Here is a 25,767-nt window from a genome sequence, read left to right as displayed (position 1 = left end):
TTAATTTTGTACAGGAGCAGAGAGCTATTTTCAGAGATTTCTTATGACACAGATGAACAGCCATAACCAATGTAATTTTATTATTAGACCATCACTATGTGCATGTTTTAATCCTTGCAGGTATAATCAAAACATCTCCAAGAAACATCAGATGTAATCAAGAAAACACTTACATGGGAAGCTAACAAACTGTCCATTAGATAATTTAAAACAAAACTTATATAACTCATGATCTTTTGCTTTATGAGGCTGAAAGGTGCTACTTTCTCAATCCCAGAACACTCTTGTATCTGCATTGGCTTTTGAAATACTGGAGGGATCAGATATTGAAAACCTGAAGCAGGTATAGGCAACACTGAGCCAAAACCCAAATGCAATTCAAAACATTTACCAAACTGCTAATGCATTTCTATATCACCTAGGATGAACCTGAAAATATCAAAGGACTCAAAATATAATTTTTAAAAATTTCATCCACGTATCTGATTAACCTTAGATACTCACCCATTCCCTTCTGGTTGGCATCGGGATACTTGCTATTTCTTTTCCAAATGTAGAAATTTTTCAGTAATGGAAGAGAAATTTGTTTATTCTCAGAAGCCTGATTCATGCTGTGCAGTGTGTGATGCCATAGTGATGTGTACCCTGAAGACTAATGGCACGTCTCCATTACTGTATTTTTCCCCAATTCAGGTACATTCGGTTTGTGACTTTTTCTTTTAAATTGGAACTTTCAATATTAAAATGTGCTTTGCTGAAGAATGTGGTCAACATTTTTTTTGGAATTCAAAACTTTAGTATGCTTTTTTTCTTTTTTGGAATTCAAATTACGTGTCTATTTATCCAATTATTGGAACAGAGGAGAGTAATGGATTTGTCTTTGCCAATGGAATGAATTACTTCACAAGATCTTTGAAAATATGTAAAGTTAAAATTTAGTAAAAGTATAGGCTTTGGAGTCATCTAGACTCCATCTATAAAATAACAAAACTTTAAAAAAGAAATACAAAATTATATGGATTGAATAATGTATGTAAAACATTTAGCACAGTGTCCAGAACATAAGTATTTAAAAAATTTAAAGAAATAAATGAAGCTGCAAATTTTATTTCAACTATTTGGAAATGTGATTTCAATGGGTTAGCTACCACTATAATTTCCATTTCAGAAATAATAAATTTGTGAGCTTCCAGGTTTAGAATTCTTGCTCCTCTAAAATCTGGTCTTTGTCCTTTCTGCTTTACTGCTTGTAACATTTCTTTGCCTGAGTGGACTCCCACGTCAGGAGCTACCATACTCCTGCCAATCCTATCAATTTCTCCACCCCAGGTTCTGCCAAAGGGGCTTTGAGTCATTTTGTTTCTCCACCTATACGCATCTTCTCTTTTTAGGAAGATTATAAACTTCCTGAAGGCAGAGGTCCCATTGGTGTATTTATCCTCTTGATCTTAGGAAGGTATCAAGCTCTAAAAATTTTTTATATCATCATAGTAACTGAGGTTATGTCATACTTCCACCAAGCCCTGAATAACACATTCCAAGCTTTCTAGAAAAAGAGTTTTGCTATCTACAAAATGGGAATAATATGACTGATTTGGCACAGATATATTCAGAATACACAATATGAATTCTTCACATTATTCAAGTATCTTAGAGTCCTGTCATAGCATCAATGTAAAGGAAAAGAGATAAAGTGAATATTTGTGCAAAAAAGCATATAACTATAGAAACATAGAAATGATATTTCTTACCTTCGCTCTCCATTGTATTCACCAAAAAAAGAGGTAGTTTCTCCACAAAAAAACCTTTATAGGATACTTAGTTTTTGGTACACTACTTCCCTACTTCAAATTATAATACTCTCTTTGTTCAACATTGGATCAATTTTAATGATGAGTGTTTAACCTATTCTCATATGCAAACAGGAAATATTTTAAAGTGGCTTCTTTTAAAACCACCTATACCAAAGCAACATAAACTCATTTAAAATAACATATTTCCAAGCAAGTACAAAAAAAAAGAGTAAATTCTCTGCAGACTGAGGCCTCATCTTTTATTTATCATCCTATGTATAACTATTTGTAAAATATGCCAGAAAGAACCATGAAATAAAAGGATGCTTTTTAAATTAACTGAATGCAGAGCAGGGAACATAATATAAAGACTATTACAAAGCATGAAAATACGCTGGAGTTAAATGTTTATACACATTTAAAGGTAAATAGAAACCTTTAATAAATATTGAATATGTTTGTTATGAAAATCATGAACAATTAATCCTGAGCAGGAGCACTGGAAAAGTAACTTAAACACATAAACATATGTCTATTCATGAGACACATTTACAGCTAATAAGATAAAAATATTTTCATATGTTATTTGAATAAAATGCAAAAATACAGAAATTCCTACTGAGTAGACATATTGTGTGCAACTTCTAGAAAACCCACTGTGGGGATTCATGAGGGTTCTACTGTGGTTTATGAAGCTGGACAATGGCAACTTTAAGCTGGTGACACAGAGATTAAGGAAATTATCAGGGATGACAGGTCACAGTGAGGAGACTAAAGCATTCACATATTTTTAATCTGGAGAAATAGATTTTTTAAATGAAACTCCTAAAAGAAAAAAAAAAAAACACAAACTGCTCTAGGGAGTCTGAAGAAAAAGCAGGTAGGGTCTATCAATATTCAGGATCATTCCTATGGTTGCTGTGTCAATACAAGTTTGAGAAGTAGTATTGAAAAGATGACCTTTAGACAAGTGAAACCAATTCCAACTATAAAATAAAAAGAAACACAGTGAGGACAGTTGTCATTACAGGGAATCTGTGACACATCCATATAAGGGCTAACATTTTCTCTAAATCTAAATCACATTTCACAATACTAAATAGCTCAGGACTCCAACAATGAGATCTGCAGCAGCACAGCCAAGAATAAGGTTTGCTAGCTTAAATCAGGTATGCAGTATATATCCTGCTATTGCAGTAGAAATAACCCAATTTGCGTGTGCACTGCTGAAAAAAATGGCTGTAATATGATGTCTAGCTCTTTGAGTTTACAGTTGCCTCCCTTAGGCAATAATGCTCAGGTAAGGAGCACACCCCCCCACCCCCCCCACCCCCGCCCCATGATGTCTAGATATTCCACATCTTACTTGGACAAAAAGCTCTGTTAATAAACTTTCTAAAAGTCAAGCAAAAACATACACCAAAGAGTATCCTAGGGTATGAAATTCTATTACCAATCTTACAATAATTTCAGGAACCGTGTGTTAACAAGGAAGTCCCTGATAATGCTTCCAAGTGCTGAGCCCCCACCCCTAATGAATTTGAATTTGTAGGTTTAGATGGATGGGACTTTGATCACAATTAGCAAATAACATTTAAGACGTTATTTTACAATTTCAAAAAAAGCAGCCTTTTGTTTACTCCTAGGACTCCTTAATGATATTCTGCTTTCATCTACCACAAAATGCTGAATGGTCAGTTTTTAATAATTTATCAGAATAACCTCGTTCTGATGTAAATCATCTTCCCTCTGTTGATTATGGTGAAGTCACAAATAACAACAATAATAATAAATGTCCAGGAGATCTACCTCTGAATTACAATTCTGAAGGGAGAGATATAGCACAGGAACACAGTGTTAAGAATTTTGGCACTGAAACTCACTAGTATATTCCTGACAGATAAACTGCTCTACTTTTCAAAAACATTACAGGGAAAATTCCAGCTACAATACACATGAAAGGACATTTCTGGAGGTTCGTTTCTAACACACAATTGCTTTGCACATGCATATGTACCCTCACTCTTTCACTAGAGATTAATGCCTTAGCTTACTATTGTTCCAACCTTTAAAACAATATTCTGCAGCAACACTACAACAGCTTCCGAATGCATTCCGAAAGAGCCACAGATCACACAAGCACAGATATCTTACCTGGGAAACCCCCTTGGACCATGGCTGTACCAGTGTTCCCTTCAGGGGATCTGCATTCCTGATAAACAGTCAGTGCTGGAAGCAGCTCAAATCCTCACCAGACTCTGTCCTCTCTTCTGCCGACCTTGGGCCTATTTTTTTTCTCCCCCTCAGATTTTATTCTCCTTAAGGGCAAGTTGTCAGTCTATTTCTATCATGAGAAACAATCAATTAAGCTAATTTCAAGCTACCACTCAAGCTAACAGTCACATCTGTCAGTAGGTAAAAGCTGCCTAGAAAAGTATGCCGGGAGAAGCAAAAATCCCTGGTTTCCAACATCTGACCCTCAGATGCTTCACACTGCCGGCTGTGGCACTCAGTTACCCTGCTCACATCGGGATGATTGCTCTATTCCAGAGCAGAAGGCAATATAAACACAACCATTTATTTTGTGGCCAGCTTCAATTAATATCATTTTAATGACCCAATTTCCCTGCTGAGAAATAGTTCAGCCCATTAGTTGCATCTTTCGAATGCGGATTAAAAGGAAACAGAGGTGGATTTTAGCCTTTCTGAAGTGAATGAAACAGTCATCAACTTACTGTCTCCTTATTGCTCACATCACTGAATCATTTTTATAACAAAGAAACTGGTGAACTGCACTGAACATGTGGTATCCCTGGTGAGATTCATTTCAGTCTCACTAACGTTTTAAATGTGCAGTCAAGATCCTGTTTAAGCAGTCAAGTCTTCAAGTTAGCTTTTCAGGGGGAAAAAATTATGAAAAGAATGGAAGCTTCAGAGAAATCATTAGAAAAATGATTGTGGTCTCCTTAACTTTTTAAAAATGCCTCATTGTACTTCCCACCTCCTCCACAACAGAATAGAACCATATAGCCAATTGCAATTACTTCATGATTATCTATCAATTACTACAGTAATTGATAACCTTTCTTCCTGAAATGCAGAATACAAAGTCACCTACCTGATTATATGGATGAGTCATTTAAAATCAAGGACACCTAAACATAATTTAAATGCTTCTCAAAAGATCTTAAATAATACAATTTTTTATTTATAGTTACAATAAATACATCCAAATTCTATCAAAGGCTGAAGCTCTGGGAGTTTCCAGAATTAAAAATCCACTAAAAGAGAAAGCAACATTCACCTGTCTCCAATGATAGGACCAGAATAAGAATCCTACTTTACTTAATTATAAAGATAAAGGGTTTGGAAAGGATAATTAAATATAGGAAATGAGAAAAAGAATTTACATAAAAACTAAAAAAATTAAAACTTTATTTCTTAATCTTTCCTCTCTGGTTTTGCATTGTCAACAACAAGAAACAAAAGGAGAGACCAAATAAATCCATATATCTAGGGAAATGAACACAGAAATATTGCTAGAAGCCACTAACAAATGCTGTTTGCTGATTTGAGGTGAGCATTCTTTACATTCTTTAAATCCTTGATAATTGCTGTTGATTGTAGTGACATCTATTGGCAAGGTAGAGATCAACTAGAGTCCACAATGATACAAAAAAAAAAAACAAAAACCCAAAAATTTAAACCAAAAAAAAAAAAAAAAAAAACCTACTAGTTGCTCAATAAATCTTTGTTGATCATGAGTCAGCTTCATGTTAAAAATTGGCATGGTGCACGCAGGAAGACCCTGAAAGGGAAAGTTTAAATATGGCCCTGAATATCAAATGAGACCTAGACTCATTCTTGATCTTGCAAATATCTAATTCTGTGACTCTGGGCAAAGTAATCAGTTCAGGGGCAGGTGATATCTTCGGATCCTTGTAAAATTAGACCAGATGAGTTTTAAGGTCCTGAGATCCCAGCACTATCAAGGAAGATATTAAGGATACTATTACTCCCTTCCTCAAAGTGATTTGCTTTTTGATCACCCTCTTCTTTTAACACAGACCTTTTTACAGTAAGTTTTAATTATCCTTTACAAATGTGATTCTTTAAAAACAACTTTATTTAGATATAATTGATGTATTATATTAGTTTTAGGTACACAACATGATGTTTTGATACTTGTATATATTGCAAAATGATCATCACAATAAGTCAACATTTATTACCATATATTACTGCAAAATCATGATGAAACTTTTAAGACCTGGGATCCCTGGGTGGCTCAGCGGTTTAGCGCCTGCCTTCGGCCCAGGGCCTGATCCTGGAGTCCCGGGATCGAGTCCCACATCAGGCTCCTTGCATGGAGCCTGCTTCTCCCTCTGCCTGTGCCTCTGGCTCTCTCTCTCTCTCTGTGTCTATCATGAATAAATAAAATCTTAAAAAAAAAAAAAACTTTTAAGACCTATTCTTGGCAACTTTGAAATATACAATACAGGGCTATTAACAATAGTCCCCATGTTGTACATTATATCCCTAAGATTTTCTTTATAGCTGAAAGTTTGTACTCCTTCACCTAGAAATGTGATTCTTCAACTTAAAATTATGTTTAACTTTGAAATAATTTTAACAGGCCTTATTTAATAAAATTTACATATTAAATTCACCTGCTACAAGCATGTATTTCAATGATTTTCAGTTAGTTTGCAGATTTGTGTAACTATCACTATAATCCTGCTTTAGAGCATTTCTACCACCCTCGAAAAATTCCATCAAGCCCAATCCCAGCCCCAAATATAGGCAACCAATGACCTGTTTTTTAGAACTAAAAATCTGTTTTTTATGGACATCCTATGTAAATGTTATCATATGGTTGGTAGTCTTTTGCACTGGGCTTCCTTTACGAAGCATAATGGCTTACATACGTATTTTGCTTTTTTATTGCTAAGCAGCATTCCACTGTATGGATATATATTATGTCTACCAGTTGATGGACATTTGGCTAATCTTGTTTTGAATTATTATGAATAATGCTTCAATGAACGTCTGTGTAGGAGTCTTTGTGTGGACATATGTTTTCATTTCTCTTGGGTATATACCTAGAAGCAGAATTGTTAGATTATATGACAAACTTATGTGTAACTATTTTTTTTAAAGATTATATTTATTTATTCATGAGACACACACACACACAGAGAGAGAGAGAGAGAGAGAGAGAGAGAGACAGAGACACAGGCAGAGGGAGAAGCAGGCTCCATGCAGGGAGCCCCATGCGGGACTCGATCCTGGGACTCCAGGATCACGCCCTGGGCTGAAGGCAGGCGCTAAACTGCTGAGCCACCCAGGTGTCCCTACTTAACTATTTTTGAGAGAGAGTATGCATGTACAGGTGCACACATGCACTAGGGAGGGAACGGGGAGAGGAGTAGAGAGAGGGAGAGACAGAATCTTAAGCAGGCTCCCTGCCCAGCCTGGAGCCCAACATGGGGCTCAGTGTCACAATCCTGATATCATGACCTGAGCTGAAATCAAGAGTCGGACACTTAACCAACTCAGCCATCCAGGCGCCCCATGTCTAACTTTTTAAGAAATAACCAAATTATTTTCCAAAATGGTTATACCCATTTTACATTCTCACCAGGAATGTATGAGGGTTCTAGTTGTAGTGCCCACCTTTTTCTTAAAACCATTTTTGTGAATGTGTAGTGGTTTTGATTTGTATTTCCCTAATAAAAATGTTGAGCATTTTTATGTGCTTATTAGCCATCTATCTATCTTCCTTGGTGAAATGTTATTTCGGTTTTGTCCATTTTTAAAAATTGGGTTGTTTTCTGGTTGAGCTGTAAAACTAAATGTTTTTTTTCTTCCAAACGTTTTTGTTATACAAAATTCAAGTGGATTAAACAAATTTGAAAGTAGATTCTCCTCAAAACTCCCTTCTCAAAGTAGTTGCTATACATACTTTTGTACTTTTTTCAATTAAAAAAATACTAAGGATTCTGCAATTTTCAGCTTTGGCTTCTGGAAAGCCAAAGATCTGAAAGACCTTGGAGGTCACTCAGGTCCCTCTGAACTCATGCAAGATCAGTGATCCCTGGACAGCATGGATTAACAATATAAAATAAACTGTGTATTAATGGCAATAACTCAAACAAGGTTGACGTTTTGATTTACTGTTAATTCCTAGGTTAGAATTCTTGATGTAACTTTGAGTGAAAAATTTATGTGCCTGATATGTTGAAATCCTCTCATTTGACTGAAGAATAAATGTTCATTACTAGAAGAGTAACCTACTACAAATAATTAAAGATAAGGGTGAAAGCTGCTAACATTTTATATTAAAAATTGAAATTTTCTAAAAGATTAAGTAGGAAAATATATTAACAGTTAATGTGAATATCAAGAAAATTAACTCTGTGAAGAACATTGTGACCTTTGTAAATCAACAAGTTCATAAATATTTAAATACTACAAGGAAGAATAAGAGAGATTAAGTCATGTCATAAACTTTGGAGGATTGTTTGGCAAGCTAGCACTCATATTAAAGTAATCTTTGAAGTTTTATATATATATATATTTTTTTTACTATATATATATATTTAAAAGATTTTATTTACTTATTCATGAGAGACACAGAGAGAGAGAGGCAGAGACACAGGCAGAGGGAGAAGCAGGCTCCACGCACAGAGCACAACGTGGGACTCGATTCCAGGACTCCAGGATCACGCCCTGGGCTGAAGGCGACGCTAAACAGCGGAGCCACCGGGGTTACCCTGAAAGCTACATTTTTAATCCTCCTATATATTTTCCCACATTGGGAGCAATGAAGTAAAAGTAAAATGTCAATCCTGCAATGGTAAAAATTCCATCGGAAGAAAAATATTACAAAGTCATAAGCAAATACTTCTATGATAATTCTACTTTGAGTCCAAAGAAAATAAAGAGTAGAAAGAGAAAAACACTCAAAAAAAAGGAAGTACTCCAAAATGCCTTTCTCTTCCAGTGGTCTCAACTGAAAGTGGAAGAGTAATAGTGTCACAGCACATAATGGTGATCAGAGAGTATCCCAGTTGTACAGAGTTGTTTAATGATAATGTTAAAAAACTGGTAAACATTTAAAAAATTAAGCTATGGTAAGTTGTAGTAGAATTTTAATATATACATATGTGAGAAATTTTATTCTCTTTTTTTTTTTTTTAATTTTTAAAGTAGGCTCCACACCTAGTGTGGAGCCCAACATGGTGCTTGAACTCACTACCCTGAGATCAAGACCTGAGCTGAGATCAAGAGTTGGACACTTAACCGACTGAGCCACACAAGGGCCTGCAGAAATTTCATTCTGTAGTGGCAATATTTGGCAAACTCTGAAGAAGGTTTTAGTACTACTGATAATAATAAAGAGTAGTAGCCAATATCTCTGGAATACTTGATATGTGTCACTTCCTATATAAGGGTTTTACACACATTATCTCTTCTAGGCTCTCATAGCAACTCAGTGAAAGGAGTACTGTTAGTATCTCCATCTGATTCAAGTCAGATGACTACAAATGTTTAAAGACTAAGTGACTTAATCAAGGTTTTATTACATATTACTTAAATATAACATACACCGCTGGGAACCCCAGATGGTGCAGCGGTTTAGCGCCTGCCTTTGGCCCAGGGTGGGATCCTGGAGACCCAGGATCGAATCCCACGTCGGGCTCCCGGTGCATGGAGCCTGCTTCTCTCTCTGCCTATGTCTCTGCCTCTCTCTCTCTCTCTCTGTGACTATCATAAATAAATAAATTAATTAATTAAAAAAACAAACAAACAGGGATCCCTGGGTGGTGCAGCGGTTTAGCGCCTGCCTTTGGCCCAGGGCGCGATCCTGGAGACCTGGGATCGAATCCCACGTCCGGCTCCCGGTGCATGGAGCCTGCTTCTCCCTCTGCCTATGTCTCTGCCTCTCTCTGTCTCTGTCTCTCTCTCTCTCTGTGACTATCATAAAAAAAAAAAAATACACCGCTATAAGTGCCGTTAGCGAAAAATGCAGCAGGACACATCTTTGTAGGTATATACACATATACATATACAGACACATCTATTCACATGAGCAATGAATCCCTTAGGCTATTTCACTGGAAGCTGAATTATTCAATCAAAGAACATGCACATTTAAATTTTTTAACTGTGCTGCCAAATGGGTCTCCAGAAAGTGATACAGGAATTCATATTCCTGCAAACAGTAAATAAGTACTTCTATTTTTCTACAACCTCTCCAACAATCAGCAATATTAATTATGTTTTTTAATTAATATTTTTAATTAATAGTTTAATTAATTTAAATTTAATTCGTTTTAATTAATAATTAATAACATATTAATTATGTTTTTATGTTAAAATCCTAAGTTATCTGGTAGGTTAAAAAATCTGATTAAATTACATATCTCTCATTATCAGTAAGGCCAAGAAGACTTTTCCTATATGTTGTGCAAATCTAGTTCTTGTTACACTCTGTCTGATCTTTGCTTTTCTATTGATGTACATGTCTTTTTCTTCTGACATGTATATATATTTATGTATACATATATACATATTTTTTATTATCTCCTACTTTTCATACTCTATTTTTTATACATGGATAAATGATTTCTACATCAGGATATAAATTTTGTTGGAGAATGACCAAGAACATTTTGAATATTTATTGGTAGTCATATTGTTTAAAGACATATATTTATTGTTATAATTGTTTTCAATTTTTATGTAAGCAAACATGATTTTTTTCCTTTATAGTGTTAGTATAACAATATGAAAGGCCTTTCCTTGTACCAAGATTATGGTTTTCTAAATCTTACATAGACTTTTTATAGTATTATTATGGTTTCAGCTTTTAGAAGCAAACAATATTCAAAATTAAATTCTAATTTTATATTTCTCCCCCTAATTATCATATACCCCATCATTCATTGAATAATCAATCCTATTTCTATTTATTTTTAAAGATTTTACTTATTTGAGAGATAGAAAGAAAGTGAGAAAGAGCATAAACGGGGTGGGGGGAGGGAGAAGCAGTCTCACTGCTGAGCAGGAAGCCCAAAGCGGAACTTGATTCCAGGACCCCGGGATAATGATCTGAGCCAAAGGCAGATGCTTAACCGACTGAGCCACCTAAGCACCCCTATTTCTGCTATTTCAAAAAAGAACACTTTTTATGTTCTAAATTCTTGATACCTAGGTTTATTTCTTGACCATTTTTATTTGCAAATACAAAATGGATTTAATGAATTATATAGTAATGTGGATTATATCCCAAAAAAGCTCTTATTTTCTAAAAAGGCAACCCCTCTAAACTTACAAATATTGTGACTCTGAATAATTTGCTAATATATCACATTTTAGACGGTCTTAGCTAATATTATCCAATCTTTGAAAAAATGAAATAAAACAAAGTAAACCACAAAAATGCAAGATGTTAGTAATCTAATTTTTATTTGCATGGTGTAACTCAGGATAATTTTATTATGCTTCATAACCTGAATATATGCTTTTTACCAAATATTATATAACATATTAAAGTATTAAAAAACAGCTTTAAGAGGCCTTCAGTATGTAGTTCCATTCACATCTTTGCTATACCACTTAAAAGCCAAGTGTCAAAGAAGTCAATTATATTCTGAGTTTCTAGAACCTAATATGCATCAAGAGACATGTCTTTGTATGATTTCCACTGTTTCTTTATGATCACTTTCTTAGAGGTTACAAAAAAGTCATTCCAAAACCTTCTGCTCCCTGATGTTTAAAAATGTTGTTGAAAGAATGAATACCAACAGGTTAGGAAAACTGGGTGAAGTAAAAGCATTTAATATCAGGGATCAAAAGTGAACAATGCAGGACTTTTTAGAGATAGTAGCTTCTCTCCTTAGGGATCAATACTTTTACATAAGGTGAGGGGTGACATACTAGGAGAGAGAAGGCAAGCTGTTCTGGACAGAAGGCTCTGAAACTAGACAAATGGTGGAGCTCAGTGGAAAGGAGATCTCTAAAGCACTACAAGCACACCTGGATTTTCATCACACTCCCACCATCATGTGCAAGTCACATACCCTCAGTCATTAACTTGGCCAAAATACTGAGTTTCTATACTGTGCCAGGCCAAAACAGAGAGGATTCGTAGACTCATGGAACTTGTAGGATCGAGAAAGATATTAAACTAATAATCACATAAATAATCACATTTTGTTAAGTGCTATAAAAAAATACAAGAATATTTATTAGAATAAGGAGGCCAATAAGGAGGCCAGGTTTTCCAAAGAAGGTGAGATTAAGCTGAAATCAGCAGAAAAGATAAGATCTCCTTTCAAAGACTCTAATGTAAATCAAATGAGAAAGCATTTAAAGACTTGAAGAAAATGTCTGACACAGTAGGTACTCACTAAATTGTGATTACAACAATCTAGTTATTAAAATTGTGGCAACAAAAATGCAGAGGAAGCTACAAACATGGAAGAGATTGAAAATGAAGATTAATCTAGGAAGAGAAATAAAAACCAGAAATGAAGTATTAGTCTGGGGTAAGGACTTTATGAAAAATTGAGAATTTAAGGAAAAAGGTCAGCCTTCAGGAAGAAACACATTTGGTGTTGCACAAAAGATTTAAAGTGCTAGTGGAAAAAAGACATTGTGTATGTGTGTGTGTGTGTGTGTGTGTGTGTATATTGATACATATATATTTTTTAAATACATATATATACATACATATATATATATATTTTAAAGATTCATTTGTTTCAGAGAGCATGGGGAGGGGCAGAGGGAGACGTTAGAAGGGAAGCAGACACCTCGCTGAGCACAAAGCCAGGATGCGGTACTTGATCTCACTCTGAGATCATGACCTGAGTGAAGATCAAGAGTTGATGCTTAACCAACTGACCGTGCCACCCAGGAGCCCCAACGTGGTATATTTCCAACAGCCAACTGGAACCAGGTCAGGATAACAGAGAGGTTATGGCTAAAAATGAAGATTTGAAAGTCACCATGTGATAGTGAACTGAGTGACACTTCATGCCCTCAGTGATCCTGAACTTTTGATAAGACTTTACAAATTTAAGTATTAAAGATTATTAGCATAAAGTGAAGTCTGAAGTTCTGCACCATTGGTAACCTCCCTTTGACAAATCCTGCAGGACTGATAAATGGTAGTTTTTCAACAGCTAGGCATTATGTAGATTATAAATCTTAATTAAAATTTAAGCACTTTTTGTTCAATTGATGGATACAGACTTCCTATAATTAGACAGCAAGATGTCATGAATTATGTCCAACTATGAAAGATAAGGGATCTATGATGCATATATCCATCATATACCACTTTCTATGCTATTTGTAACATTTAATTCTAACAAACTTTACAATCATTATTTTATCAAGTATTCCTTTTCTTCTTATCAGTTATATATTGCTAAGTTCAGTGATTACTCCCATGATTCTAACCTTCTCAACCTCTCAGTATCATCCCACATTTGGCTACTGAAGTTCAGTGACAAAACCCTTCTTGAAACACGTTCTTCTTTTAAACAGCCTAAGTCCACAGTCTCATGGAAATGTTTTATGCTAGGATGCTCCTCTGTTGGTCCACAAAGCTCATGCTGGGTTTGCTCCCCAAAGTAATAGTTAGTTGCTGTCTACACATCACGCCTAAACAAACTCACCACCTCCTATGATTTTGAATACCAGCTAGATCAATGGTTTCTAGAATATGATCTCTGGAAGGGAAGTATCACCATCGCCTGGGAAATTATTAGAAAGAGAAATTATCCAGTCCTCCCAGATGTAAAAAATCAGAAATTGGGAGTGGGCCCAGCAACTAGTGCTTTAACAAGCTCTTTTGTTGCTTTGGATAGCTCTGAAGTTTGAAAACCAGAGCTCTAGACTAGTGCTTTTCACACTGCATGTTGAGACTCATTAGTCAGTCAAGCAATAAACTGACTTACAAACAGAATTTTAAAAAATGAAACAGGGTGCCTGGGTGGCTCTGTCAGTTAAGCTCTGCCTTCAGCTCAAGTCAAGATTCCAGGGTCTTGGGATCAAGCCCTGCATGGCTTTGGGCTCCCTGCTCAGATTGCTTCTCCCTGTCCCTGTCTCTGTACCTCTGCCTCTGCCACTCCCCCTGCTTGTGCTTTCTCACTCTCCCTCGCAAATAAATAAATAAAATCTTAAAAAAAAAAAGAATAGAAAAACAATAACATTCTTCATATGTTATAAAACTAAGTAGTATTAAAAAAAAGTAGTATTCTGTGAAACCTTTTTTTAAAATTATATATGCATGTAAGTCTATGTGTACACATTTATACTTCATTGTTAAGTAAAATATAGGTTACTATGGATCACAATCTGAAAGAAAAAATCTGACCTATAGGAACATCTTAAGCCAGCTGTTCGTATGTATGTCTGGTTCCTTCTGATCACTTTGGTCTTATTTTGGCCTTTCTTTCCCATTCCACTTAATGTCGACTCCTCCAAAGCATTTATTCTCACACTATGCTGTTTTATTTTATTTAAACTATTTATCAATATTTTAACTATCTTATTGTTTATAATCTTTCTCTCTGCTGGAATATAAGCTAATATGAAGAGAGATCTTGTGCCCTGCTATGTTCTTCCCAATACCTAGAACAATGTCTGCCCACCTATAATATCCACTCAATAAACATTTTCTGGCAGGATGAAGTTTATGAATAAGTAACTTACCAAAGTTCACCTAAGTCTGATTTTAACTGTACTTTAAAATTCTACGTATCCCATGTCTATGATCTAATACAATCACCACTTCCTGATGGGCCTAGGGCTTGGATTCCTGCCATCCCCTTCAAAGTCCTGGACCATGGGAGAGTTAGAAAATCATCCCTTCACAACTGTAAAAAGAAATACTTAGTTTTGTGACAATAAGAATCTGATAAAACAGTGAACCGATCTACTCTTAGTTTTGGATAGAGGAGCGGAGCACTCATTTAACAAGAGTTAAGAAACAAAGAAAAAGTCATGGGATCCCTTTCACAAAGAAATATAAAAAAGCTAGAGGCTTTAGGCTCACCTACATTTGAAATGTGAACTACCTAATAAATACTCCATACAGAAAAAAAAAAAAATACTCCATACAGTTTAAACTCTTCTAAAAAAGAGGTTAACAGTGAATTCAATGGCGGTAAAATGGGAAGGGAAAAGTATGCTAGGAAGGAAAAAATTAGGGAGCAAAGACAAATGGGAAGCCATACTCGTAGCTCAAACGTATTTGCTAGTGAATCTGTGAAATGTTATAGTTAGAAGATGATTTAGAATTAGAAGGGTTTTTCTGCCTGCAGTGTAAATTGGTGTCTTTCCTGAACCCCATGAATGTTGTGAATGTGTTTGTGCACATGTGTGAACACACATGAATATGACTGGACCTCTGGGGAAGGTGCTGCTACTATTCTATCCTATGGCCTCAAAGTGATATTCACTAGATATCCCCAAGTCCTTTGTACAGACCTCTGCAATAGTAAATGAGATTTAACTAATGGGAAGTATAGATGAGAGTGTAGGCTCTAGAGCCAGAGTATCTGGGTTTAAATTACATTTCTACTACTTTCTCACTGTGTAACCTTGGACATATTCCTTAATTTCTCTGAGCCTCAGTTTCTTTGTTCGTATAATTAGAGACTTCACAGGTCAGTATGTTGACTGAGTTAATAATACATAAAGGCCCGGCACATGGACACCAGTGTTGACAGCTATCACAATCCTTATACCAAACTCCTCATATGCTTTTCTGCTCAGAGCCTAACAATCCTATGAGGAAGGTTATCACACTCATCCCTTCCCCCTAGGGAAGTATGTGAGCCATGAAGGGGTTAATTAACTTGTCCATGAATTCACAACTAAATGGAACTAGGATTAGAATACAATCTTAGTCACACACCTAAACCAGATTTCCTAGCAACTATGCAAATATGGGCATTCTAGCATCCCAGAAATTATGAATAACCAACGAGGTATCTCCACTCTGCTGCAGCTGTCCTAATACCTGTATCAGAACAAGGGATTATGTTACACGTGTGCATACACATATCAATCATGTCCATCATGTGTAACTCTGAAAGAGAGGTTGAGAACCAAGGCACTATAGCATATTTATCAAATTTTGTTCCGACACTTTTGTATCCTCCCTTCCAGGTTGGTGACCCCAACAAGAAAAAAGGAGCTATGTTTTATTTATTTCATAACAGACTTACTTAACACTGTTAGTAAAAAGCAGTTGGCTTTCAACAAAGATTTGCTGAATAAATGAAGAAAATAATGCATGAAAAAGGGTTCTATAAAACGAAAGTGCAAATCAATTTTTTACGAAGCCAATTAAATGATTATAAACATATCTATTTATATTTAAACTTACATACCTAACTACTAAATTTAGAAAAATATCAAGTTATAAAATCAACATAATAATTATTAGTAAGAGCTATAAGAATACTTGTTGAAATTTCACTATATGGCAGGCTAAAGGCTCTATCACCTTATTTTAATCTTTCCAACACCCCTCTCTAAAGGTAGAAACATGATTTTTATAGAAGAGGGCATGCTGAAGGTCATACACTAAGAAGTGCGACAGCCAGAATTTTAACTCTTTCGTTATCTATATCAAATTCTTTTTCTAAATTGTGGAGGGAACAAGATTATCTTTAAAAGAACATATGTATACTTATTTCATAAACTATAAAACCCATCCATTTAAATATATAATCCTGTAGATTTTACTATATTCACAAAATGTGCAATCATCATCACAATCTAATTTTAGGGTATTTTCATCCCCCAAAAGAAATTCTATGTAAAATAGCAATCAGATCTAACTATACTTCACATGCATAAAAGAAATGCAAATTCTTTTAAATAAAGCCTCCATTAAATATATGTATGAATGTATATTTGATACAGCTAATGCAAAGAAAATTATGAAAGGAATTCTAAAGGAGAAAATATGACTTGGTGGTTTTTCTAATTTTGCATTAGCAACATCACCATCAATTTGAATACAGCAAATAATCAAGAGCTGACATCCACATCTAACTTGGATTACTGTAGGCCAAACTGCAAGTTAAAGGACTTCTTAGCATTCCTGCATTCATAGCCAAATAGTAAAACTAGGAGGAAATGTAGATAAAATAGTGTAAGGCCTTTGATTATTTGCTGTGTATTAGTGTAAAGGAGGAAAGTTTAAGAAAATAAAGCCACAAAAGTTAAGGAGATGCAACATTTCCTTTTCAGCAATATATGCTTATACACTTTTTCTAAGAACCTACAGCCTTGCATTTGATAATTGACAATACTCCCGAAAGCACAATTTAATAAATTCTGCATTCACTTCAAATAATGAAAAGAAACTCACTGTTAGTAAATGCATATTCTTCTTCATTTTCATCACTGTCATCAGACGGAGCTTTGTAAGGAGGCGGCAGTTTCATTGGAGGTGGAGGAGTTCCTTGTCTCTGGAAATGCAAAATTTGAGAGAAGGGTTAATTGCCTTTGCACAATCCTCGTCCTCAACGACAAACAGGATAAAAAGATAACCTGGAAATATTTTGATTGCATCCAACTTCAGTCACATAACAAGGATTGTAAAACAATTTATTTTCTTATATTTATTTTGTAAGTGACTCTGTGATGTAAGCACACCACTACAGAAAACAGGAATTCAAAAGCACAGCATTTAAGACTGTTGACCTGCCTGGAATAATGCATTCCTTTCCCCAGTGAGAAAGCCAATTATATATATTTTATTTACACTATTATGAACCAAATAATCCAAATGGAAGACATTTTAACATAAATGCAAAAACTATCCACTGTATTAATTCTACATTTACACTGTTCATTCAATTGTAGAAGGTACAGATTTCATTCTTTAAAAAAGAGTTGAATAAAAATAGTTGAAATACCAACGTTTTCTAAGAAAATATTCATCTGTAACTTAGAGTCAACACACATTTTACTGTTTTAAAAAAGAAAGAAATCAAAAAAAAAAGAAAGAAATCTTTATAATGAATACTTTTGTACCTCTGTGTAACTACTCTTTAAATTTACACACCAAATGATACAGCACATAAACATTAACTAAAGTAGAACAAAACTCTATGATCAGATTACCTTCACAGAACGTAGAGATTTTCTTGAACGCTGGGAAAAATAAAACATGCTAAAGTTTACAGAGATCCAAGCTGCTAAAAAGAACAGGAGCCGATAGACCTAAGCACTCCACAAATACCAAAATAACTGGATTAAGATTTGTTTTGCTACAGGACTTCAGAAGAGTACATTCAATTATGCTTTATATGACAAAACCACTAATGGCAGGATACACTCCAGTAAATGGACAATGACTGGTCCATTACAGAAAGCAGGCATGTAATAAATTCCTCCAAAGCAGAAAACACTCTCTGGGATCCATAAACAAAAACACACACCCAAATTTATTTAAGATAATGTCTAACTAATCAGAGCAGTACTTCATCTATACATAGAATATCCGAAAATCAATAAAACGCAGGAGTGATGAAGAGAAGACACCAAATATAAAATGCCTATTAAGCGACAAAAGAATACGGAAATGTGATCATGCTATGTCTTTATCCTTGCTTGGAAAACCTTAAAAGTGAGTTAAATGAAGAGTAAAAAAAGGCAAATTAATTTCTTTCAGTAAACCTTTTCCTTAGAACCAGAACGTTGTAGGTCAAAGACAATACTTGGTACAACAGCCAGGTTTTACTACTGAGAGATGAATTCTCTTTAATGGGGTTTTCAAAATATATTTAAGAGGAAACTGTTTATACCACCAATTTATTAAAATAACTTCTACTGGCACTCTTGAAAAGAATATAGGATAAGCATGTCTTGGTCAGTGTAGAGTTTGAATGTGGGTTGCCATATACGTGGGGCATCTTTCTACTGCACATGGGGGAAGGTTGCAGGCAGGGCCTGGTTCCCTCTGTGGCAATGAAGGCTGGAGCAAGGAACAAACAATATGGCCAAGTGAATATAATCTCCTTGAGGGCAGAGACCAACAGTGTGGTATTCTCAACTCTGTGAACAGGGCCTGGTACAAAACAGGCCTTCTTTAAATATATGTTGAATGAGCAAAACACTAGTTGTCAGTCATGCTAATTAGATCTTCTAACATATTGACTTTCAGAAAAATGACCATGGTGGAAAAGGTTCTTGTCCAATAGCAGTGCATATTAATTCTGACTGGTAGAGATGCAAATTATTTTAGTTCTGTAGAAAGGATAACTCCAAAGGTGATAGTTTTTATTGCCCTGTAAGATGTTAACTGGTTTTGTATCTAAATTTGAATCTAATTTAATGCAATCTTTCTTTGAACAATTAATAAATATTTCATTCTAATTCTCTCTGAACCAGACTAACCATCTTGTTGATTCCCTCGTTAAGGAGTTAAGTAAATAACTGTACATTTTGCATAATTTTATAGGTCACTTTTTTTTCTTAAATTATACTTTGTCAGTTATGGAAGTCCCACTGAGATGTTCAAGTAGACTCACCTTCCAGAACCAGTTAAACAGTGATGCCTGAAATAATGCAATTCATGAACTGCTTTAAGCCCACATATATGATTTCTTGGCACCCACAGTAAATCCTCAGTAACAACAGAACTTTGGCTTTTTGACTCTATTTCTCTCATTTCCAACCCTATGATTTTGTTTCTGATACTAAGCCAAGTTTGGTTCTGATATGCACTTGTGCTGTAAGCTATTTCCCATTAGTAGCAGCAATAAGTGGAGTTTGGTTTTATGGTCTGACAATTTAGTGGTATTTGAGAATCTATTATATATTGGTTCTAGAGGGATCTATTCTCTATAGGTTGAGCGACAACAGCAAATGTTAGTCTTTGTTTGCCTGTTGGGTGTTTTCTGTATGGCAGGTTATTTATTTATTTATTTATTTATTTATTTATTTATTTATTTATTTATATTTTTATTATTTTTTATAGCAGGTCTTGAGTCCACTGGAAAGAGTAACTTTTTGACATATATACCAGTGGTTTTGTGCATTTTTATGACTACATTTGTTGTATGGCTAAAGCTACAGGATAGAAGCTGAAAGTGCACTGCGTATCTGAAAGTGAGAAAAGCCCTTACTTCTCACTGTGAAAAATATTTCCCTACCTTCAGATAGGTGCTAATAAATTGGAAAAAAATCTCTTTCTGATCCATTTGTAGAGATTAATAAGCATTATTTAAATCTAATATTCCCAGAGTTTTCTGAAAAATAGTAAAACTAAACTCATATTACCTTAGATATGACAGCCTTTTAATTAAAAACCAAAATCCCTTTTTACAGAAACCACTAACTCAGAAGCATTTTACAATCCAGATTCACAAAATCAAAGTGATTTGGTGATTTACGGGCAGCCCGGGTGGCTCAGCGGTTTAGCACTACCTTAGGTCCAGGGTGTGATCCTGGAGACACAGGATCAAGTCCCATGTCAGGCTCCCTGCATGGAGCCTGCTTCTCCCTCAGCCTGTGTCTCTGCCTCTCTTTGTCTCTCATGAATAAATAAATAAAATCTTTAAAAAAAAAAAAAGTGATTTGGTGATTTAAATTTAGAAACAGCTATACATTCTCCCTGATATTCTTGATCTTATTGATGTGGTATATAAAGCAAGCAAAAATATGTAACACTATAAAAATATTTACACCAATGTTGCATGATCTCCACATTCCACATGTCTACATGCTGTTTATGTATGTATATATATATATTATACTTTCTCTGATATATATATATATATCAGAGAATATCACAAATTTTACACATGGCAGATAATTATTAGCCAACTGTAAGACCCAGCTCAATGTGGAATATCATGATAGAACACTGTATTACCTGTTGGTGTTAAGAATAATCAGAGTTGGGGCACCTGGCTGGCTCAGGTCATGATCCTGGAATCTGGCAATTGAGCCCTGAGTACGGCTCCCTGCTCATTGGGGAGTCTGCTTCTCCCTCTGCCCCTCACCCCACTCATGCTTTCTCTCAAATAAACAAAAAGAATCTTTTTTTAAAAAAAGAATAATCAAAGAACACATCTTGTAACATTCTAAGTGCCACTACAAGGATCACAAGAAATCATTTAATCTTTGCAAAAACCTTCATGAAGTTCTCCTTAGCCCCAAGCTCTAGCATATCTAGAATTCTCACTTGAAATAGATGCATGTCTTCACATCAACCTTATGGAGGTATAATTTACATATAATAAAATGTACTCAATTTAAGTACTTATTTGGGATAGACACGTTTTAATAAGTTTAACATGACTGCCTTTTTAGGGACTATTATGTTTGGTGGGAGACAACACTTTCATTTGGGTTGTACATAAAAAGAAAATGAAGAGAACTAACAGCAGGAGACTACTTCTCTGGGAATGAACATCTCCCAGTTGTCTGAGTGTCCATGACTCCTTTAAGACAAAGAGAATATGAAGTAACAATGAAGACAATTTTTAAATATATATTTTTAGGATTATTTATTTCTTTATTCATGAGAGACACACACACAGAGAGAGAGAGGCAGAGACACAGGCAGAGTGAGATGCTGGCTCCCCACAGGGAGCCTGATGTTGGTCTCGATCCCAGGACCCCGGAATCACTACCTGAGCTAAAGGAAGATGCTCAACCGCTGAGCCACCCAGGCGTCCCTGAAGACAATTTTAGAAGGAAAATAATGAAGAGTTATGAGCAGTAGTTAATATTAGTAGATCTATGAATCCTGATGGCCTGTCATTTCACACTCCATGATGAAAAACAGCACAGAAAATAGTGAATTGAGAAAAACAAGAAAAAAAAAACTAGGAATTTATTCAAGACCTGTTTATGGATTTTTTAGGGGGGAGGGTAATTTAGTTTCTTAGTCACACTCTCCTAAAAAAAAAAAAAAGATCTCCAGTCAAAATTTAGATTTCTAGCCTAAACCTCTCCTAGTAATTGGTTCCAGGTACTTTTTTTTTTAAGGTTTATTTACTTAATTTGGGGTGTGGGGGCGGCAAGCAAGTAGTGGGAGGAACAGAGGGAGACAGGAGAGAGAATCTCAAGCGGACTTGCTGCTGAGCAAGGGCACGCAGGTGCCCTGTTTCAGGTGTTTTTTATTGTCTGTCAGTAATTCTAAAGAACATGCACTGCCTTCATATTAAGGAAGAAATAATGCATAAAAGGAATCATTTCTAATGATGATACTTTTTAAAGAGATTTTAAAAGAGTTAATGTAATTTGTAACATCTGACTTTCCAATTTGGGAACATCCCTCTGCCTATGCTCCCCATAGTATCCTGGGCATGCTTCTATCATCATAATTATATTTGTTTATTTCACTACATGTCACATTCATCAGTGCACCTCTTGGAGTACTTCATCCAAGTACTTCATCATTCCAGAAGGTAGTATAGTGCTTGGCATGTCAACTATAATCTCAGACAAGAGACATAGTAAAGTACATTTTGTAACCACTGAATACTATAAAGTACATCTTGTAACCACTGGAAAAATCATCCTGTAATACAGCTGCAGATGCTGGTCTCTCATTGCAATCTTAACTCAGTGGTTAGCTTTTCTCTATACCACGGAATTCAGCTGGACAGTCTTTCAGGAGTTTTGGTATTACAGAGCTCTTACTGGATATTTTTTTATTTGAATGCAAATATCCTTGCTTTGTATTGAGATTTAATTTGGTTTAATGAAACAGGCCAAAGTTGATAAGAACCTATATTTATCTTTTTCCTTCCCAGGATCTTATGTGGAATTATCCTGAATCAACTAAATTACCTTGTCCCCAAAAGTAATTAAATTAGTAACCAGTTTATTCATCTGTGTGTGGTTATTATCAGCAGACGGATCTCTTGTCTGCTTCCTTTATATATCCTCAGACCGCTGCACAGTAGTAACTGCCACACTAAAGGTTTCCAATAGACACTGATGGATGCTCAGATCTTTGAATCAAGACATGAATTGACAAAATTCCAGCAATAGGATAGGCTAAATATTCTGAGAAATTCATCTTAACCACATAAAGATGACAGATAAAATTTCAAAAATGTGATTTTGTAACTTGTGACCGAAGCCAGAAACAACCATAAATCCTAAATCATAAGGTAAAGTGGGGCACAGGACCGTGGCACTTGCCCAGAGGGCATGTGCCAATTCCTGGTGACCTGAAGCCAGAGATTTTCTGTTTTGTTTTTAGGATCCTTTATTCATTCATCAGATATGTACTGTGTGTCAATTAGGTGCCAGGCAGTGTTTTGGGCAATGGAGATGAGAAAGATGAGCTCCTTGTCTTCATGGAGCTTCTTTTCGAGACCCTTTCAGATGCCACATTTTGTGGGTCTTCATATCTTGTCCCCAAATTACTTTAAGGTGGTAGTCACTGAATTCTACATTGTTTGCCTTGCCCCACTAGAATGTAAGCTCCAGGAGGCTAGGCAATTTTTGTCTTTAAAAACTTCATTGTGAGATACAGACACCAAAAAGTACACACATTTTAAAGTGCACATCATTACAATCAGGATAGTGATTATAATCATCAATCCCAAAAGTTTCTCCATGCCTCTTTTTAATCGCTCCTTCCTTGAATCTCCATTCTCTTGAACTACTAATCTCCTTTTTGTCAGCATAGGTTTTATTTTTCTAGGCATTTAATCCCTGTAAATAATGGCTGTTACCTCCAAAAGGCTGATAAAAATTTCTGCAAGTAATGACCTGGATACTGTACATAACCAATATTTCTACAAGCAATAATCATGGTCTTCCAGAATCTACATATTATCTGTGTCTACTAACAGTTGCCAAAATTAACTATAGAATCCTGAACACACAGCATATGCTACTGCTAATCTGATTATAATCTATGTGATTAAAATCTGAATTCAAAGAAGGTGGCCAACCAGGTTAAAACACAATTCTATAATTCAGTGAGGAATCTAATAATACGGGCGCCTGTGTGGCTCAGTGGTTGAGCATCTGTCTTTGGCTCAGGTCATGATCCCAGGGTCCTGGGATTGAGTCCCGCATCAGGCTCCCTCTAGGGAGCCTGTTTCTCACTCTGCCTGTGTCTCTGCCTCTCCCTCTGTGTCTCTCATGGATAAATAAATAAATAAAATCTGAAAAAAAAAAAAAAAAAGAAAGAAACTAATAATACTTTTCTTACAGTTTTCAAGAACCTTTCCCCGCTAATGTTTTGATTGATCCTTATGTACATGTCTGTAAATAAAGTTTTCCGAAGTGATCAATTCAGTTATAGTTTGGGTTTTTTTCCCCTTAAAACAGGGTGAAACCCACAATGGGTGAAGTTTAACAACAGATCAAACCCACCAACCCTTTGATCACAGAAGACAGTAAGAGTATTTCTTGGCCTTGGCTTGAGGTGGAAAAAAAAAGAAAAAAGGTGTTTCATGAGAATTCCTTATAAGCCCAGGCTCCCTCAGGTTGGAGACCTGAATTCATTCTGTGTATGGCTCAAAATTTTCCAAGCCAAAAACCAGGCACATATGAAAATAAAGTGGTCATAGATTTAGTTATATTAGATGAAAAAGATGTTAGGGCATTACTAAGTAATGCTACATATGAATAAAGATAAAAAAATTTTTTTAAGTTGTAGACATCTAATAAATTACTTGAAAAAAATGTAAAATAAACCTGGAAAACTACATAAAAGAGACTAATTTTACTATCTAAATGGGAGATTGTTAGATTACCATGACCCAACACCCCCTGCCCACAAAACTGGTAAATATGTAGAATATCTGAATAACTTAATTAACTTGCTCTAGTGACTTTGTATATAAACCTATACCCATTAACTATTATGCTAGGAGTGCCAGCTGGCCAGTGGGTGCAGTGTGCAACTTCTGATCTCAGGGTTGTAAATTCGATCCCCATGTTGGGTGTAGAGATTATTTAAAAATAAAATCTTTAGGGGCAGCCCAGGTGGCTCAGCAGTTTAGCGCCACCTTCAGTCTATCTAGGGCATGATCCTGGAGACCCAGGATTGAGTCCTGCGTCGGGCTCCCTGTATAGAGCCTGTTTCTCTGTCTGTGTCTCTGCCTCCCTCTCTCTGTGTGTCGTCTCTCATGAGTAAATAAATAAAATCTTAAAAAAAAATTTTTTTTTAAAGAGAAACTATTATGGTATTCTTTTAAATCATGGATATACATTTATAATAACTAAGAATGTGATAGGCCATAGGAAGTCTCAACTAATGTCAAAGAATATTACATAAACCACAATCTCTGATTATAATGGAAATAAGTTAGAATACTATAGGTTTTTAAAAAACATTCATGTGGAAATTTAAAAATATATTTCTAAACAAATATAGGTAAAAAATCACGTAAGGACTAAAAAAACCTTAGTATTGAATAACAGATATTCAACGTAAAATCCTGGGATATAAAGAGGGACTTAGAAGAAAACGTACAATCATTTAATGATTATTTTAGAGAAAAGGAATGGCTAAAAATTAATAAACTCTACAACTATCTAAAGATTATGGTGGGGTGTGGAGTGAGGAGTAGAAGAAGAAAACCAGAGTAAGACAATATAAAGATGAGGACAAAATTAAGCAGAACAAACATAATACAGAGATGACTAACAGAGTTGAAAAATTGAAACTTCAAAGAGAGGAATTATACACTTTGAAGCTAATATAATGTTGGGTCATACCCTAATAAAAATTTTTTTGAGAAATTAAGTGAAAATTGCCTTAAAAACTAAGAAAAAAAAGTTAAAAAAAAAAAACAATAACCCTATATTCACAATGAAAAAGAACTATGGACAGAGAATGTATAATTCAAGCTACGATGATAACTTTTATACCAACAAATGTAAAAAAATTAAGTGATATCAATATTCCAAAAGAATCAGTAACTAAAACTGACTTTAGAAGAAACAGAAA

At 35.2% G+C, this 25,767-nt stretch overlaps 1 protein-coding gene across 8 annotated transcripts in view; it reads right to left on the bottom strand.

The window, feature by feature from the left end:
* Nucleotides 1-25,767, bottom strand: part of PATJ (PATJ crumbs cell polarity complex component) — a 354,601-nt gene that overhangs the window by 176,047 nt on the left and 152,787 nt on the right. For all 8 annotated transcript variants that reach the window (XM_077892030.1, XM_077892027.1, XM_077892033.1 and 5 more), the window contains exon 27: nt 17,200-17,299. In XM_077892030.1, coding sequence (XP_077748156.1) covers nt 17,200-17,299 — 100 coding nt within the window. The remainder of the gene's footprint in view (nt 1-17,199; nt 17,300-25,767) is intronic.

The sequence above is a fragment of the Canis aureus genome, chromosome 3 (assembly GCF_053574225.1).
Source record: "Canis aureus isolate CA01 chromosome 3, VMU_Caureus_v.1.0, whole genome shotgun sequence".
Lineage (NCBI taxonomy): Eukaryota > Metazoa > Chordata > Mammalia > Carnivora > Canidae > Canis > Canis aureus.
Note: the sequence above shows the minus strand (reverse complement) of the source record. Positions and strands in the feature narration are given on the sequence as shown.